Source organism: Anomaloglossus baeobatrachus, chromosome 2 (assembly GCF_048569485.1).
Source record: "Anomaloglossus baeobatrachus isolate aAnoBae1 chromosome 2, aAnoBae1.hap1, whole genome shotgun sequence".
Taxonomy (NCBI): Eukaryota; Metazoa; Chordata; class Amphibia; order Anura; family Aromobatidae; genus Anomaloglossus; species Anomaloglossus baeobatrachus.
The window spans coordinates 725,520,670-725,537,790 of NC_134354.1; the positions used below are offsets into that span (position 1 = coordinate 725,520,670).

Consider the following 17,121-nt stretch of genomic DNA (forward strand, 5'->3'; position numbering starts at 1 on the left):
AAGCAGTCTTAGAAGGCTGACTGACTTGAACTTCTTAGAAAATCTTTTGTGGAATTTGAAGAAGATGATAGCAAGATGGAAAGCCAAAAATGGAGCGACCTGAAGGCCGTTGCCCATGAAGGTGGTGTCTGGTTGTGCATCACGTCTGCAGGAGGCGATAGCAGACAGTGGACTCTGCTACGGTAAGTGCTTGTCATGTAGGGGATGAATAATACAGAGACTGCAGTAGTCAGTAAAAGTGGAATTTTGTGTTGAATTTTGAGAAACCACTTGTTATATTTGTCATATTGAGCTATGCACATTGTTCTTTATTGGATGATTGCAAAATTGGCTAATACACCTGATTTGCAATTTGTGGGGTGCCAATATTTTTTACTGCAACTGAATATAAGCTATAGTATGTGAAACTCACACTGCACATCCCTCGCTCCAGTAGACAGTCTGTTTATGCATTCTACGGCTGCCATGTTATTCCTAATATCCCAGTTCTAAAATGCACCCATTCCTGATCACTGGGTTTGCAGGACACCGCAGCAGAAATGATCACATCCTGAAGGATTTTTATATGAAAAAGTGAACATAATAAACAAATGCATTTTCTTTCCAAAATGTATAGAATACACTCATCTACAATTCCACTGTTTTTCCAGCAGGCCCTGCCTACGTTCTAGGAGGCAGAAAGACATATGGGGTATATTGGACCTGGTTATTCCTTCCCAATTGCGGTTTCTGGTATTAGTTGAGTAACACCTCAACTGTGACCCCAGAAAGAAAACCTAATATGTACTAGGTTTCCTAAATGTGCTCTTGTATAAAAACTCACCAGCTTCTCCAGTTCCATTATCCTCTTTTCCTGCTCATGGATTAACTGGTTTTTCATCTCTAAGACTTGTTTGATGCTGATCAAGTCGTCATCTAAGTGCCGGTATGGAGCCAGAGCAATCTGTAAGACAGGAATTTTATGTAGTGTTAGCAATATGGTGTGAATGCAGTATATAGTAAGTGTAATACAGTATATTCTTAATAGTGACGGGTACTAAATATTCGGGTTCGGATTACTTGTACAGAATGTGTGACGCCCCTGAACTAGTCAGGGTGTTACAGGGTACTGCACTCCTTTCTCTTCTGGTGCAGAGCTCAGACCCCCCATGGTTCTGGGATCCTAACCTTTGGTATTGCTCCATCAGCATTCAAATCCTAGGCACACCTCATACCACACCCTGTCAGGCACACCAGTGGGTGGTCTAGCTGGAAAAGGGCCGCCCGCCTAGGGGTCAGGCAGACTGTTGGGAGGGACATAGTGAGTTGAGTGGTAGCCCTCAGAGAGTGAGGAGCTGAAGGGAGTTGTAGCTCCCTGGGAGACTTTTGCTATGTCGCAGATGGAGGTCTGGGACCGGAGGAGTCGGAGACCCGGTCGCAGGGTATTAGAGAAGGGTGCCCAGACTTAGTTTTGGAGAACAGTCGGCACCGGAAAATCTAGTAACCGGACTGGTACCGAGCACGTCGGGGTACTGGACCCTAGATCAGGGAGTAGCTTCACACAACCTAATAATTAACCTGTGGAAGATAGTCTCTTTATGAACTTTCCCCAAGAGCTCAGAGATCGAAGGCATCAATACAACGAGGGGGACAGGGCTTTCCAGCTTATGCGGCCCACTGAGATCCCAAGTGTCAGCCATCGAGAGTACAGCTCCTCTAACTGTAGGGAGTGGGAAAGCTTCAGGCTGAGGGGTCACTGAGAAAAGTCTAAACTCAGTGCATGGAGGCAGGTCCAGAACCATCAGCAATACCCACGGGGATGGATTCCCGGAAAAGCTCCCTTGAGTGGCAGCGGCACCCAGACACTTCGTTTACTCCTGTGTCAGAGTCTGCTTAATGGACGCACCAACATCCACACGACCTGAGTGAGTACGCTGCACTCCCCTGTATCTCCCCGCCTGGCCTGCACCATGCTCCCCTACACCTCCACCATCCAGAGTCCCGGGACCTCCCCTACCTGTGGATGGAACGTCATCTGGCTGCCCCACTACATCTTCCCCTGGTACTCCCATTGGCAGCGGCGGTACTCCCCTTACCGCGAACCCCGGGTGGCGTCACAAACACTAATACCCTGTAAATAGCCCCCTTTCACTTTCGAGTGACCGCAAGCCACTGGGTCCGGAGACCCTCAAGCCACAGCAACCCCGTATCCGAGCAGTCCGACTGCTGCAGGGGCGGTACAAATGCCTAGTACTATTCTGGTAGTCTTCACGAATAATGAACCTAATGCAAGTCAGTGCGGAACCAGAGGATTTGTCTGGGAATTCTTCAAGAAAAATGCTCGGATTCCCCATTGACTTGCATTAGGTTTATTATTCCTGAAGAATACCTTAATAGTACTAGGTATTCCGTATGAAATACCAAACCTAAGTATTTAGTATTTACTCATCACGAATGCTTAATATAAACTACGGAATCAAAATCTAGAACACTTCTGTATTTGACATACGATGCTGCTAAACATGCTCCTACTCCTCTCAGAGACGAAAGTCATAACCATCAATTTTGGTGGGATCTTTACAAAGTCTGTGTACAGGGCTCTCGAGACTGTTAAGGGGGCTTTTCACGCTGCGACATCGCTAATGCGGAGTCGTTGGGGTCACGGAATTTGTGACGCACATCCGGCCGCATTAGCGATGTTGCTGCATGTGACACCGATGAGCAATTTTGCATCGTTGCAAAAACGTGCAAAATCGCTCAGCGGTGACATGGGGGTCCATTCTCGATTATCGTTACTGCAGCAGTAACGATGTAGTTCGTCGCTCCTGCGGCAGCACACATCGCTATGTGTGACGCCGCAGGAACGAGGAACCTCTCCTTACCTGCCTCCCGGCCGCTATGAGGAAGGAAGGAGGTGGGCGGGATGTTCCGGCCACTCATCTCCGCCCCTCCGCTTCTATTGGGCGGCCGCTCAGTGACGTCGCTGTGACACTGAACAAACCGCCCCCTTAGAAAGGAGGCGGTTCGCCGGTCACAGCGACGTCGCCGGGCAGGTAAGTATGTGTGACGGGTCTGGGCGATGTTGTGCGGCACGGGCAGCGATTTGCCCGTGTCGCACAACAGATGGGGGCGGGTACCCACGCTAGCGATATCGGGACCGATATCACAGCGTGTAAAGTAGCCTTTAGCCATTGACAGAGTTTAGGTGAAAAGGATTGAGAAACTGGATGCTGTTATGCCCACAGTATGATCAGTTTGTAGAACTTCAGATATCCCGCTAAGGGCTCGCTCACACCATGAATACATTGGACAAGGGCTATCCAATGTTTTATCGGGTAGCACCTGGACCAACATTATACTATGGGGCAGTGCCGATCAGTATTTTTTTTTTTTCGTGCTCATTTGACATGGGAAAGAACTAGCAGCATGCTACGATTTGAAGCTCAAATTGGATGGTACGCACCCCGTCAAGTCTATGGGTGGATGGAACTCATTGGATTGTACTAAGATGACATTGGAGTGTGGTCTAATTAACGATGATACAGACAATGAAGAAGATGGAGAAATTTTGTTCTCCATCTTCTGCTCACAGTGTGCTACGACGATCGCTTTCGAGAGAATTGAATCACACTAAAGGGGGCTTTACACGCTGCGACATCGCTAGCAATGTCGCTAGCGTTCGCACCCGCCCCTGTCGTTTGTGCGTCACGGGCAAATCACTGCCAGTGGCGGACAAAATCGCTAGTACCCATCACACATACTTACCTTCCTAACGACGGCGCTGTGGCTGGCGAACAACCTCTTTTTTGAGGGGGCGGTTTGTGCGGCGTCACTGCGACGTCACACGGCAGGCGTCCAATAGAAGCGGAGGGGCGGAGAGCAGCCGCATGAAAGTCACGCCCACCTCGTTGCCGGAGGACACAGGTACGGTGTTGTTCATCGTTCCTGGGGTGTCACACGTAGCGATGTGTGCTGCCTCAGGAACGACGAACAACCTGCGTCCAGCACCAGCAACGATATTTGGGATTTGAACGACGTGTCAACAATCAGCGATTTGGTGAGTATTTTTGATCGTTAGCGGTCGCGCGTACATGTCACATGCAACGACGTCGCTAACGAGGCCGGATGTGCGTCACGAATTCCGTGACCCCAGTGACATCTCGTTAGCGATGTCGTTGCGTGTAAAGCGGCCTTTAGAATACTGTATACACATTAATCGTTTAGGCCGGTTAAATAGCGATATAGTTGGCTGTATTGTATGTGGCCAGATTATATAAAATGATCCATACAGCAACTTTATATCCTACATTGAAAAAGTAAAACCAGCCAAACTGTGGAGCAAAAAATAAAAACAACTTTTCAATTCATAACATTAGATTTGGGTTTCCTCAGAACTTAAGGAGCTAAGATTTGTAGGTCTGTAATTCAGGGAAAATAAAAAAACGTATTTTGCATAAGGTAAATTTGCAATAGATGAACATTACTGATGACCTGCTCTGTATACCATGATGAAGAGTGTGGTAGAGTAAGATGCGCCATCTTTATTAAAAGGTGTGTGTGGGGCCCTGGACAAGCCAGGACGTCACAGGTACTGCAACAACACACCCCACACCCCGGTTAGGCACATCAGCCGCACACACAAAATCCTTGTTGCCTCCTTCCAGGGGCTGATGTCCACACCAGGTGGGGTGGAGCCAGGCGGTTGGCCCCACCCACCGAGGAGTTCACAGTCCTGGAGGCGGGAAAAGGAAGGCAGTTTTAAAAGAGAACAGTTTTGGAGAGGAGTGAAGTAGTAGTGGAGGAGCTGACTGGCCGTGTCCGGGTACGTGGCCCGGGCACAGAAACAGCAAGGTTGGCAGACGGTGTTGACCGTCTGCAGGTGAGGCCGATTGACGTACAACCGTAAGGACCGGGGACAATGGCCCACCGGTACCGGACCGGGGAGCGAAGAGAGGCAAGCACCATTTGGCAGAGCCTGCGGACCCCGACCAGGCTTGGAGTCGCCGTTAAACCAGTAAAATCCGTCAGTGACGGGAACCACCGGGGTTTCCCAGCAGTAAAGACCCGACTAAAGGCAACCGCTTAACCGTGAAGGGAAATACAGCTACCGCCACAGATAGAGTTCCCAGGGCCAACGCCTGCGGGCAAAAGGGGCTCCTCCGGCAAACATACCGCTGGGGAGCGGGTTACCGGTGGGATGCCATCGGGGCCGAGAACACAACACCGGTGCAGGGAGAGACTATTACCGCCAACCTACCGGGAGTGACCGCCGCAGCTGTCTGTGGGACTCGTCCATCCAGCCGTTTGTTTTACCAGAGACTCCGTGTACGTTACTGGCTGAGTAAGTACCACCGTGCTGTCTGGCACTGCGCTGCCCCCGCGACCCTGCACCCGGCCAAGCCCCGCAATCCACCTTACAGTCAACAACTCCGGGCCCCGGGACTACCAAAATCCCCCTACCCACGGAGGGGAGAGAAACATCCCAGCTGCTCCCTGTCATCACTCCCGAGATCCCCGTACAGAGCAGCGGTAGTGCCCCAACCTCACCACACACCGTGGGTGGTGTCACAAACCGACATCCCAAACCCCAACAGACCACTCCTTTCACTCACGGGCGAGGAGCGCCGCTCGAGTCCCCGGATCCGGCCCACCGCTCGAGCCACCGAGCAGCAGCAGCAGCAGCCGGACCCGAGCCGCAAGCGCGGTCGAGCAGCGCCCTCCCCCCGTCCGCGACATGTGCGTCTATGTGAATTGGGACCACTTTTTTTTAGCTGCTGTGCGAAAGAGACAGAAATGATGTACAGAGCCCAAATTTTTGGTATAATGACAGCTAAAGCTTCCCCGAAGAAATCACATTGAGGCAGTATACTTACATCCAGGGGTTCCCACCTTACCCTCATTTGGTATTCTGGCATCAAGCCCTCCCACCACTATCACATCCAGCTTCATGCACCCGCTCCATTTGTCAGTATCATCCTGTGTCCAGCTTAGCGCTTCATTTATCTCTCCAGCTGCAGTGTCAGTACATGCACATCTGCTCTTCTGTGTGTGGTTACTCACAAAAGTCACCATTCATAGCTGTTTGCTAGACCTGATGATAATGCACCAAGCTGGCAGACAGCTGGGAGCCATACAACAAGGGTCCGCGAGTCACATGGTGCTCCCGAAACTTAAGTTGGGGATCCCTGCACTACATGGTAAATGTATTTATTCCAACATAGTATGCAAATTTTAAAAATGGTGCCTTTATTCCCACAAAGAGATAAAATAATTATAAAGTATGCCAGGTTACAGGGGAGTTAGGTTGCTTTCACACATCTGTGTTTCATAGTCCGAAATAAACATATATGATGCTGCCGAGTTGGAATCCAGAGACCCAACGCTGGTTCCGAATACAGTATATGTAAGTACCTGGACCACGGATTTGTTAAACCGGCCTTTGGTTAAGGCCAAACAGACTCCATAACAACTGCAACGGTTATGTTCTTTAAATTGCTTGTAAAATCATCACTTGATTCTGCAGGGGAACAGCTGTTTCACCTTAAATTGTGCTGGTATTGGAAAGGGCCATAGGGTTTTGTGCATACAACAGCTGCTCCCCTACAAAATCAAGCGACTACTTATTAAACGGTGCTCTATAAATAAACAATAATAATAATAATAATAATTAAACAATCATAAAATTGCACAGGCTAATGGCCGCTGTTTGGCCTTACATGTAGGGACCAGTAGTGATGAGCGAGCACTACCATGCTCTGTACTCGCATCCAGCAGTTGAACGCTCAGACAGGCTCAACTCGAGTAATGGGTATAATGGAAATCAATGGGTCAAGATTTCCCAGAACAATGCTTGAGAGTTCCCCATTGACTTTCATTATATTCGGTACTCGGGTCGCACCCATCCTAACGTCCAACTGCTTCTTATGTGGCGCCCCTGAGGCTTCCGTCGCCACAGGTCATTGCACCCCATCAGCGGTGTGATGCCCCATTCTGGGGGAGGAAGAGAGTGAACTCCGGTCCCCATGTAAATCCACACTACACCCATTGCTAGGGACACACAGGACCAGGGAAAGTGGCAGGCAACCCTCCCATGCTGCATGCTGAGAGGGGCTGTAAAACCCATCCCTGCTCCCATAGGTTACTGCTTAGCAACTGGGGAGGTGGGAGGAGCCAAGGAGAGCAGACAGAGATAGGAAGGTCAAGTTTAGTCAGTTAGCTCGGGGAGTGAGAGAGTGAGGAGTGAGCATGTAGTTGGAGAAGAAGAACGAGAGAAAGGAGGGAGGAGGAGGCCTGCTGGAGGCAGGCAAGGAGAAGAAGGAAAGGAAAGAAAGAAAGAAGAAAGAAAGGGTCGCAGGGCCGCGGGTAGTCCTGTAGGTACCACGAGCAGTCCTTGTTGGGTACCGAAGCCGATGGCCCAGAGGCGCTACGAGTAGCTGCAGGCTGCGGTGGCCTGGTCCACATTGACATCGGTGGAGTGATTAAGCTGCGACAGGGGACGGTCCCTAGAGACTGGAGGAGTGCAAAGACAATCTCCAAACAGTAAAAACCGAGGCCCAGGGACGTTGCAAGCTCCCAGGGCCAGAACCCATAGCAGACCTTCAGAAAAGGGGTAATCAGCCGACAGGTGACCCCCCAGCCTGGAGGCTGTGGTGGAGGCCAAGCCAGGGCCATCCAAACTCGGGCAAGGCTAGTGAAGACAGCAGAGAAGGAGACACTAAGAGAGAGGGTACCGGATTTCACACTCGGAATCACCCAGAAGACGGAGGTCCCCGACAGCGGTCCCAGCAGTCCAAGGGTCCTGCCTGCCCTGACAAGAACTGTGAGTAAAGAACTTGAACTGCACCTCTGAAGTTGCCTCAGTTATTTCATCTGCATAGACATTTACAAGCACCAACTGTGCCCCGGGCATTGCTCCACCTGTGGGGAGCAGTACTACCATTGCTGCCATAACATCGTCCCGGAGGCCTCACACAGCAGCGGCGGCTTATTAGCCGCATACCACAGGTGGCGTCACGAACACAACCATTAACAAACTTAAAGTCATCAGCCACATATTCTACTGACACCCACCAGGGCCACGGAGCCGGGCCCAGCCACCACTGACTACCACCGGACTAGTCCGGCCTGGCACCGGGTGTCCCATAGCCCTGGGGTGGGCGAGTCAACTTTGGCGTCACGAACAGGATTTCGTGCCCGGTCTAACCGGGTACTGTGCGCCTGAAGAACCGTGTGACAGACTGTGTACTTTACTGAGAAACCACCGCCATTAGCGCTGCTGAGAGCGGGAAGAAGGGGGGCGTGCAAAAAGAAAGGGCGCGAAGAGAAGCCCCGCCCCCTTGTCCAAGAAAAGCGCGCAAAGCGGTGCCCGCCATAGAAGGCGGAGGAAGAAAAGATGGCGCGTGAAGAAGCTAAAAGAATGGACGCCGAGCAACGAGCGGCCAGAGGAGGAGTGGCCGAGCCGGGACACGCACCTCAGAACCGGGTTGTGTCCTGCGTCCTGGAGAGCAGAGAAGATCCAGCCGCCGCTGCAGAGCCGGGTAAAGAGAGTGACACCCCCAGCCGGCGGAGCCCGGATTGCCCGGTGGGGTTCCTGCCCGGTCCTCCTGCAGGCGCGCGTGCCACGACCGCAGCTCCGATACCAGCACCCTGCAGCAAGACAGCGACCACCAGAACACCGGAGATGCAACTGAGGGGTGAGTCATTTAATGCCCCTGCCGGCGCGAGAGCCCCAACCCCCGCTGCCATGCCCGCGGTCCCTGGAGAGACGCCCGACACGGCGACGCCGATCCGGGCCGCAGCTACGCCAGGTGCGGCCCGCCAAGATCTCACCGCAGCAGCGACTCCAACCCAGGCCGCCGCCATGCCAGGCGCGGCCCGCCAAGACAAGGAGGCAGCCCCAGAAGAGCCAGAGTGGCGCCGTATGGCTGGTAACCCCCTGCAAGCCAGCAGCCTCGCGCCAGCCAGTAACCCTATGCAAGCCAGCAGCACTACCTCAGAGCAGGCCCAGGCCGCAGCATCTTGCAGCAGGCCTGCTACAGCCACGCAGGAGACGCAGACTGTGCTGACCGCTGTCTACCTGCTGCCAGGTGGGGAGCCGGAGAAGAATCCCTACAAGTAAAGATGAAGAGATGCTGAACTGTAGATAGCCCCTGTCTGCCCCTCATTCTTTTCGAAGACGACACCCTTTCCTGCTGTGTTTTGCCCCTTATTCTTTTTGAAGACGTCACCCCCCATGTTATGTGCTACCGGGCCACTGAACTGGAATGTGGGCCCCGGTGGAAGTGTATGTGGCATGTCATACCAGGCCACTGGACTTAGTGGCTGGTATGTTGTTTATGTGTCTGATGTAACCAGGCCATTGGACTTAATGGCTGGTTGATTGTGTCGTATTGTTGATTGAAAGAAACGAACTGCCGGGCTACTGGACTTGTAGTAGCCAAAAATGTAATTAGTTGCACCTGTTGTGCCCCCTACCAGAATTATGGGGGATTTGCCAAACTGTGCAATGAACTGAAAGTGCACACATAGTTTCTTTATAAGAAGTTCACAACGTTCACTGATATGTGCCTCCCATAAAGGGAAGAAATGTTTTATTGTTTTATTACTTTGCATACAAAAAAAATTTTGCAGTTTCTCCACATGTTTTTGTTGTTTTTCAGCCCGAGGACGTGCTGGGATTTGCTGTGGGGGAGTGTGGCGCCCCTGAGGCTTCCGTCGCCACAGGTCATTGCACCCCATCAGCGGTGTGATGCCCCATTCTGGGAGAGGAAGAGAGTGAACTCCGGTCCCCTGGTAAATCCACACTACACCCATTGCTAGGGACACACAGGACCAGGGAAAGTGGCAGGCAACCCTCCCATGCTGCATGCTGAGAGGGGCTGTAAGACCCATCCCTGCTCCCATAGGTTACTGCTTAGCAACTGGGGAGGTGGGAGGAGCCAAGGAGAGCAGACAGAGATAGGAAGGTCAAGTTTAGTCAGTTAGCTCGGGGAGTGAGAGAGTGAGGAGTGAGCATGTAGTTGGAGAAGAAGAACGAGAGAAAGGAGGGAGGAGGAGGCCTGCTGGAGGCAGGCAAGGAGAAGAAGGAAAGGAAAGAAAGAAAGAAGAAAGAAAGGGTCGCAGGGCCGTGGGTAGTCCTGTAGGTACCACGAGCAGTCCTTGTTGGGTACCGAAGCCGAGGGCCCAGAGGCGCTACGAGTAGCTGCAGGCTGCGGTGGCCTGGTCCACATTGACATCGGTGGAGTGATTAAGCTGCGACAGGGGACGGTCCCTAGAGACTGGAGGAGTGCAAAGACAATCTCCAAACAGTAAAAACCGAGGCCCAGGGACGTTGCAAGCTCCCAGGGCCAGAACCCATAGCAGACCTTCAGAAAAGGGGTAATCAGCCGACAGGTGACCCCCCAGCCTGGAGGCTGTGGTGGAGGCCAAGCCAGGGCCATCCAAACTCGGGCAAGGCTAGTGAAGACAGCAGAGAAGGAGACACTAAGAGAGAGGGTACCGGATTTCACACTCGGAATCACCCAGAAGACGGAATTCCCTGACAGCGGTCCCAGCAGTCCAAGGGTCCTGCCTGCCCTGACAAGAACTGTGAGTAAAGAACTTGAACTGCACCTCTGAAGTTGCCTCAGTTATTTCATCTGCATAGACATTTACAAGCACCAACTGTGCCCCGGGCATTGCTCCACCTGTGGGGAGCAGTACTACCATTGCTGCCATAACATCGTCCCGGAGGCCTCACACAGCAGCGGCGGCTTATTAGCCGCATACCACAGGTGGCGTCACGAACACAACCATTAACAAACTTAAAGTCATCAGCCACATATTCTACTGACACCCACCAGGGCCACGGAGCCGGGCCCAGCCACCACTGACTACCACCGGACTAGTCCGGCCCGGCACCGGGTGTCCCATAGCCCTGGGGTGGGCGAGTCACTTACAAATACCGAGAACAGACCATGGTAGTGCCCGCTCATCACTAGTTACAAGTACCGAGAACAGACCATGGTAGTGCCCGCTCATCACTAGTTACAAGTACCGAGAACAGACCATGGTAGTGCCCGCTCATCACTAGTTACAAGTACCCAGAACAGACCATGGTAGTGCCCGCTCATCACTAGTTACAAGTACCCAGAACAGACCATGGTAGTGCCCGCTCATCATTAGTTACAAATACTGAGAACAGACCATGGTAGTGTCCGCTCATCACTAGTTACAAATACCGAGAACAGACCATGGTAGTGCCCGCTCATCACTAGTTACAAATACCGAGAACAGACCATGGTAGTGCCCGCTCATCACTAGTTACAAATACCGAGAACAGACCATGGTAGTGCCCGCTCATCACTAGTTATGAGTACTGAGCACCCGAGCATGGTAGTGCCCACTTATCACTAGTTATGAGTACTGAGCACTAGAGCATGGTAGTGCCCGCTCATCACTAGTTACGAGTACTGAGCACCTGAGCATGGTAGTGCTCACTCATCACTAGTTACGAGTACCGAGCACCCGAGCATGGTAGTGCCCACTCATCACTAGTTACGAGTACCGAGCACCCGAGCATGGTAGTGCCCGCTCATCACTAGTTACGAGTACCGAGCACCCGAGCATGGTAGTGCTCACTCATCACTAGTTACGAGTACCGAGCACCCGAGCATGGTAGTGCCCGCTCATCACTGCTGACCAGGTTCTCTCTCTCATTGGATTCAGCCTCATAGTGAAAGATGGATTGCAATGATTCCTTCTTTCTTTATCTTGTGTCTTTCATTATTTAATACCGGAAGGTTTGTCAGACAAGCGCCAGTGTGATGCTGCCTGGCACAGAATCAGAGATTTCTGTATACAAATATTGTGTCTGGAATAATAAAATCTGCAAGGTTGGCATCCGCTTGCAGCAGATGTAGGACTGCACAAGCTAAAAATAATATCATTTGATTACTGCCAAAATTTAAAGGGAAACTCCACAATCTCAAAACAGGTTTACATTACCGAGTTCATATCTACATAAAATGGAGACTATCTTTGGGAATACCTGGCTTTACTGATCTTCTACAGCTTTTTTTTTTCATCACCTGGATGTTTTATTTTAAGCCTTAGCAAAAAGCTCAGAGAGCAATGCATGGTAAGAACAGAGCCATTAAATGAATGTGGAGCAGAATGTTTCCTTAAACTCATGAATATGCTGGACTACCTGCAGCACGCCAAGTAGTCCTGTAATGATAATCTACTGCTGATTAATCAGTGAATTTATCAAAACTACACTAAGCAGCCCACTAAGTGACACACCGCTGGAATCAGGATATCTGCCCCTAGATTATGCTGCTCTCAGATTAGGTGGCAAAAACCTGGTGACAGATTCCCTTTAAACTGGGGTCTCTGACACTACATGATGCTGCTCTCAGGTGGGTAACAAAAACTTAGTGACAGTTTCCCTTTAAAGCGATACATCAGAATAAAAAGAATAATGAATAGTATTACTGCCATACTGTATAATATCAGATACAGCAATATGACACCTCTGCTGCTTTTCCCGGTTGGTTTTCAGTAACTTTCCAACAGAGAGACGTCTGAATTATTCAGATTTCATTTCTATGACATAAATGCACTTGATGAAGGACTGACAGCGCTCACATTTCTGCATAAGACTGAATATGGGAAAGGTTTTAGTTCTAGGAACAACTACATACATAACAGAGCAGAGCCATACATAATAAAGCAGGGGTTGGCAATAAAATTTCCCCACTGGGTGACATGAAAGACCATAACTATTGTGGAGGCCGGACCAATAGGCTGAAATTAAATAAAACAATAATTATATCACTTAATGTTGAGCAGAATTAAGTATCCTGACCACCTAAATACTGTATGAGTCCCAGTAAAACCCCCTATATACAGCATGAGCCCCAACATAGGCCTCTATAGACTGTATAAGCACCCGAATATCCCCCTATATACAGTATAAGCCCCCGCATAGCCCCCTATAGACAGTATAAGCCTCTACATAGCGAGACCTAAATACAGCATGAGCCCCAACATAGCCCTCTATAGACAGTAAAAGCCCCCACATAGCCCCTATATACAGTATAAGCCCCCGCATAGTTCCTATAGACAATATAAACCCCTCATAGCCCCCTATTGACAGTATAAGCCCCCACATAGCCCCCTATAGATAGTATAAGCACTCGCATATCCCCCTATAGACAGTATAAGCCCCCACATAGCGACCCTATATACAGTATCAGCCCCCACATAGCCCCTATAAACAGTATAAGCCCCCACATAGCCCCCTATAGACAGTATAAGCCTCTACATAGCGACCCTAAATACAGCATGAGCCCCAACATAGCCCTCTATAGACAGTATAAGTCTCCGCATAGCCCCTATATACAGTATAAGCCCCCACATATCCCCCTATAGACAATATAAACCCCTCATAGCCCCCTATTGACAGTATAAGCCCCCGCATAGCCCCCTATAGACAGTATAAGCCCCCACATATCCCCCTATAGACAGTATAAGCCCCCGCATAGCGACCCTATATACAGTATCATCCCCCACATAGCCCCTATAGACAGTATAAGCCCCCACATAGCCCCCTATAGACAGTATAAGCCTCTACATAGCGACCCTAAATACAGCATGAGCCCCAACATAGCCCTCTATAGACAGTATAAGTCCCCGCATAGCCCCTATATACAGTATAAGCCCCCGCATATCCCCCTATAGACAGTATAAGCCCCCACATAGCCCCTATAGGCAATATAAACCCCTCATAGCCCCCTATCGACAGTATAAGCCCCCACATAGCCCCCTATAGACAGTATAAGCCCCCGCATAGCTCCTATAGACAATATAAACCCCTCATAGCACTCTATCGACAGTATAAGCCCCCTCATAGCTCCCTATCGACAGTATAAGCCCCCGCATAGCCCCCTATAGACAGTATAAGCCCCCGCATAGCCCCCTATAGCCAGTATAAGCCCCCACATAGCCTCCTATATATTGCCACACATCCCATACACAGATAACAAAACAAACAACTCTGCTCTGACCCTCAGGGTTTAACTTGTTCTTGATGCCTGCACGTCCATGTTGGCACCAGTGCCGGGTGATGACCTCATCACATGGATGATAGGAGCTCCCTGGAGCTACACTAGCATTCTGTATTGCTGGCAGCGTATTTCCAGGAAGGCTACCTGCCCAAAGATCTACATCAAGGGAACAGGAGCGAAGTGAGTATGTGTTGTCACACTAAACATTATGAGTGCAATCTGGCCCCAGGTGGTTGCCCAGATTGTCCTCATTATAATCCACCTAAGTCCACTTAGTTAATTCCCACTTAATTTCATCTCTTTGCTCCCCCACACATCCAGTTTGTTGACTCCACAGTGCCTCCTGCAAAAGTATGATTACCTCAGAGTGCCCCATCACAGAGTGATGCTACCACAGTGACCTCCAACATGTTATGTAATAACCCTCATAGTATGATGAACTTAAATTGTTCCCCAACACAGTACGATGGCCCCATTGTTCAAACACACACTCACACACACACACACACACACCACATCTTGGCCACCATGGTTGCCCTCTCAGTATGATGGCCACCATAGTCCCCCACATTGTATAATAGCCCAACAGCTTCCCACTCCGTATAGTAACCACCACACAGAATGATGGCACCAGGACCGGGCTGGCCCAAAAAAAAAAAAAAAAACCCACAGCTCTGGGACACAAACCCCTCCACCTACATTGTATATATCCATCCTCCCTTCTCCATCAAGGCACAATGCAAGGTTCAGCATATTTCCCTTTACTTGGTCACTCCCCATACATGCCTTCTTTCCCCTCATTTGCTGCGTTATTGGTGCAAATTTGAGACTTTTCCATGCTTTCTTATAGTACAGAAAATATCTTAATTTGCAATGGCATTTTTTCCCCAAACTCCGCATAGAAGCTTAGGCTGGTGTCCACGATGAGTTTTTGATGCCATCTCAAAAAACGTAGCGTCTTTTAGCTCCAGCAAAGTGGATGGGACTTTTATCTCCTGTCCTCGGAGCTTCTTTACTCAACGTAAACTGACCTGCGGTGTGTGCATCAAATCCACAGTATGACAATTTTCTATTGCGGGTATGCAGAGTTTTATGTGCAGATTTTCCCCATAGACTTGGATTAGATGCAGAAAATGTGCAGGTTACAACTGCACAAATGTTTTTAGTGCAATTCCGCGTTTCATCAAGAATGCATGTCATATGTACATAAGTATATCAAAGTTTTGTTAAAGCCAAAAAACAAAGCAGTTTATTTTAGCACAAAATATAAAAATAAGGGACAAAAACGTGATAAAAACACATGTAACCTAACCTACGTAATAGATGAGGAAAACCTGGAACATCAAAGATTCACAAAAGCTCATCGTGGGAACGTAGCCTCAGAAAAAATGCATCAATACCGCAGAGTTCAGCCACATCTTTACAAGCACAATGGGTGCAGTTTTCATCAAATTACCTTCATTTTGCTTGAACAGTTAAATGCAGCAGATTTTCGGAGCAAAACATTTAGCTGATAAAAGTCAGCAATTGCTGTGAACACAGCCTAAAGGCTGCTTTACACGCAGCAACATTGCTAGCAATGTCGCTGGTGATAGCACCCGCCCCCGTCGGTTGTGCGTCATGGGCAAATCACTGCCCGTGGCGCACAACATCGCTAGGACACGTCACACATACTTACCTGCCTAGCGACATCGCTGTGGCCAGCCAACTGCCTCTTTTCTAAGGGGGCGGTTCGTGCGGCGTCACACGGCAGGCGTCCAATTGAAGCGGAGGGGCGGAGAGCAGCCGCAGGAAAGTCACGCCCACCTTGTTGCCGGAGGATGCAGGTGTTGTTTCTCATTCCTGGGGTGTCACACGTAGCGATGTGTGCTGCCGCAGGAACGACGAACAACCTGCGTCCAGCTCCATCAACGATATTTGCGATTTTAATGACGTATCAACGATCAGGTGAGTATTTTTTATCGTTAGCGGTCGCTCGTATGTGTCACACGCAATGACATTGCTAACAAGGCCGGATGTGCGTCACGAATTCTGTGACCCCAACGACAACTCTGCTAGAGTAGCTAGAAATGGTAAAATAGATGTGGCTGCCAAAATTGCCATGGCTTGTTTAGTGTGCGGCATAATTTGTCCCTTTTTCTATTCTGTAAAAGTTGGAAAGTATGGACGTGAGCATTGCCCACAATATACAGTCTAATATAGGGGATAGAAGAACCCGAGGTTACCTCCAGCTGTTCATTAGTGCTCTTCATTAACGCCTCTTCAAACATCTTTGCCCGGTCTCTTAATGAATGATTCTGGAACGTCAAGGTGTCAACTTGGTCCTGAAATAAATTAAGGAAAAAGTGTAGATGAAAAACAATATAATGTCTAATAATGTAAAGAGACAGAATTTACGGTTTATGTTTGGGGCAGAAATATTTACATGGGTACAAGCATTTTTGGAAGAAAGCGGCACTGATTTTCTCAAATTTTTTCTTAATCCAGTAAAGCCCCTCAAAAAGGGTATTGTCAAGATTAAAAGCTATCCCCTCTCTGTGGGATAGGGATTAACCTCCGGATTACTTGAAGTCCGACTGCCGGAGCCCCCCAGAGATCCTGAGAACCAGTGATCTGAAAACCCCTGAAGCGATCACGTGTACTGCCACTCCATCATTCTTGGGGTTCACTCACATCTGTGTATAGAAAAATCACTCAGATTCTCAATCAGAAAAGTTGGTGTCATGCGTATAGTATGTCAAGAGAATGCTATGAAAGTGTGCGATTTTTTTTTTTATCTTGCCTAGCATCCGTATACAATGCGTTTTTATCATGTTTTACATACTAATACATGCACAATGTTCCAAATTATTATGCAAATTGGATTTAAGTGTCATAGCGATTATTTTTTTTTTTTTCAATGAAACTCATTGATGGTATTGTGTCTCAGGGTTCTTTGGATCACTGAAATCAATCTCAGATACCTGTGATAATGAGTTTGCCAGGTGAGCCCAATAAAAGGAAAACTGGATGTTCCACAATATTAAAGAGGCCACAGTTTTCAAGTAACATGGGAAAGAAAAAGGATCTGTCTGTTGCCAAAAAGCATCAAATA

At 49.3% G+C, this 17,121-nt stretch overlaps 1 protein-coding gene across 3 annotated transcripts in view; it reads right to left on the bottom strand.

Annotated features, from left to right (window-relative positions):
• MTUS2 (microtubule associated scaffold protein 2) overlaps positions 1-17,121 on the bottom strand; it is a 927,516-nt gene that overhangs the window by 20,355 nt on the left and 890,040 nt on the right. For all 3 annotated transcript variants that reach the window (XM_075337361.1, XM_075337362.1, XM_075337360.1), the window contains exons 12-13: positions 16,253-16,351; positions 824-943 (exon numbers count right to left, since the gene is read on the bottom strand). In XM_075337361.1, coding sequence (XP_075193476.1) covers positions 824-943; positions 16,253-16,351 — 219 coding nt within the window. The remainder of the gene's footprint in view (positions 1-823; positions 944-16,252; positions 16,352-17,121) is intronic.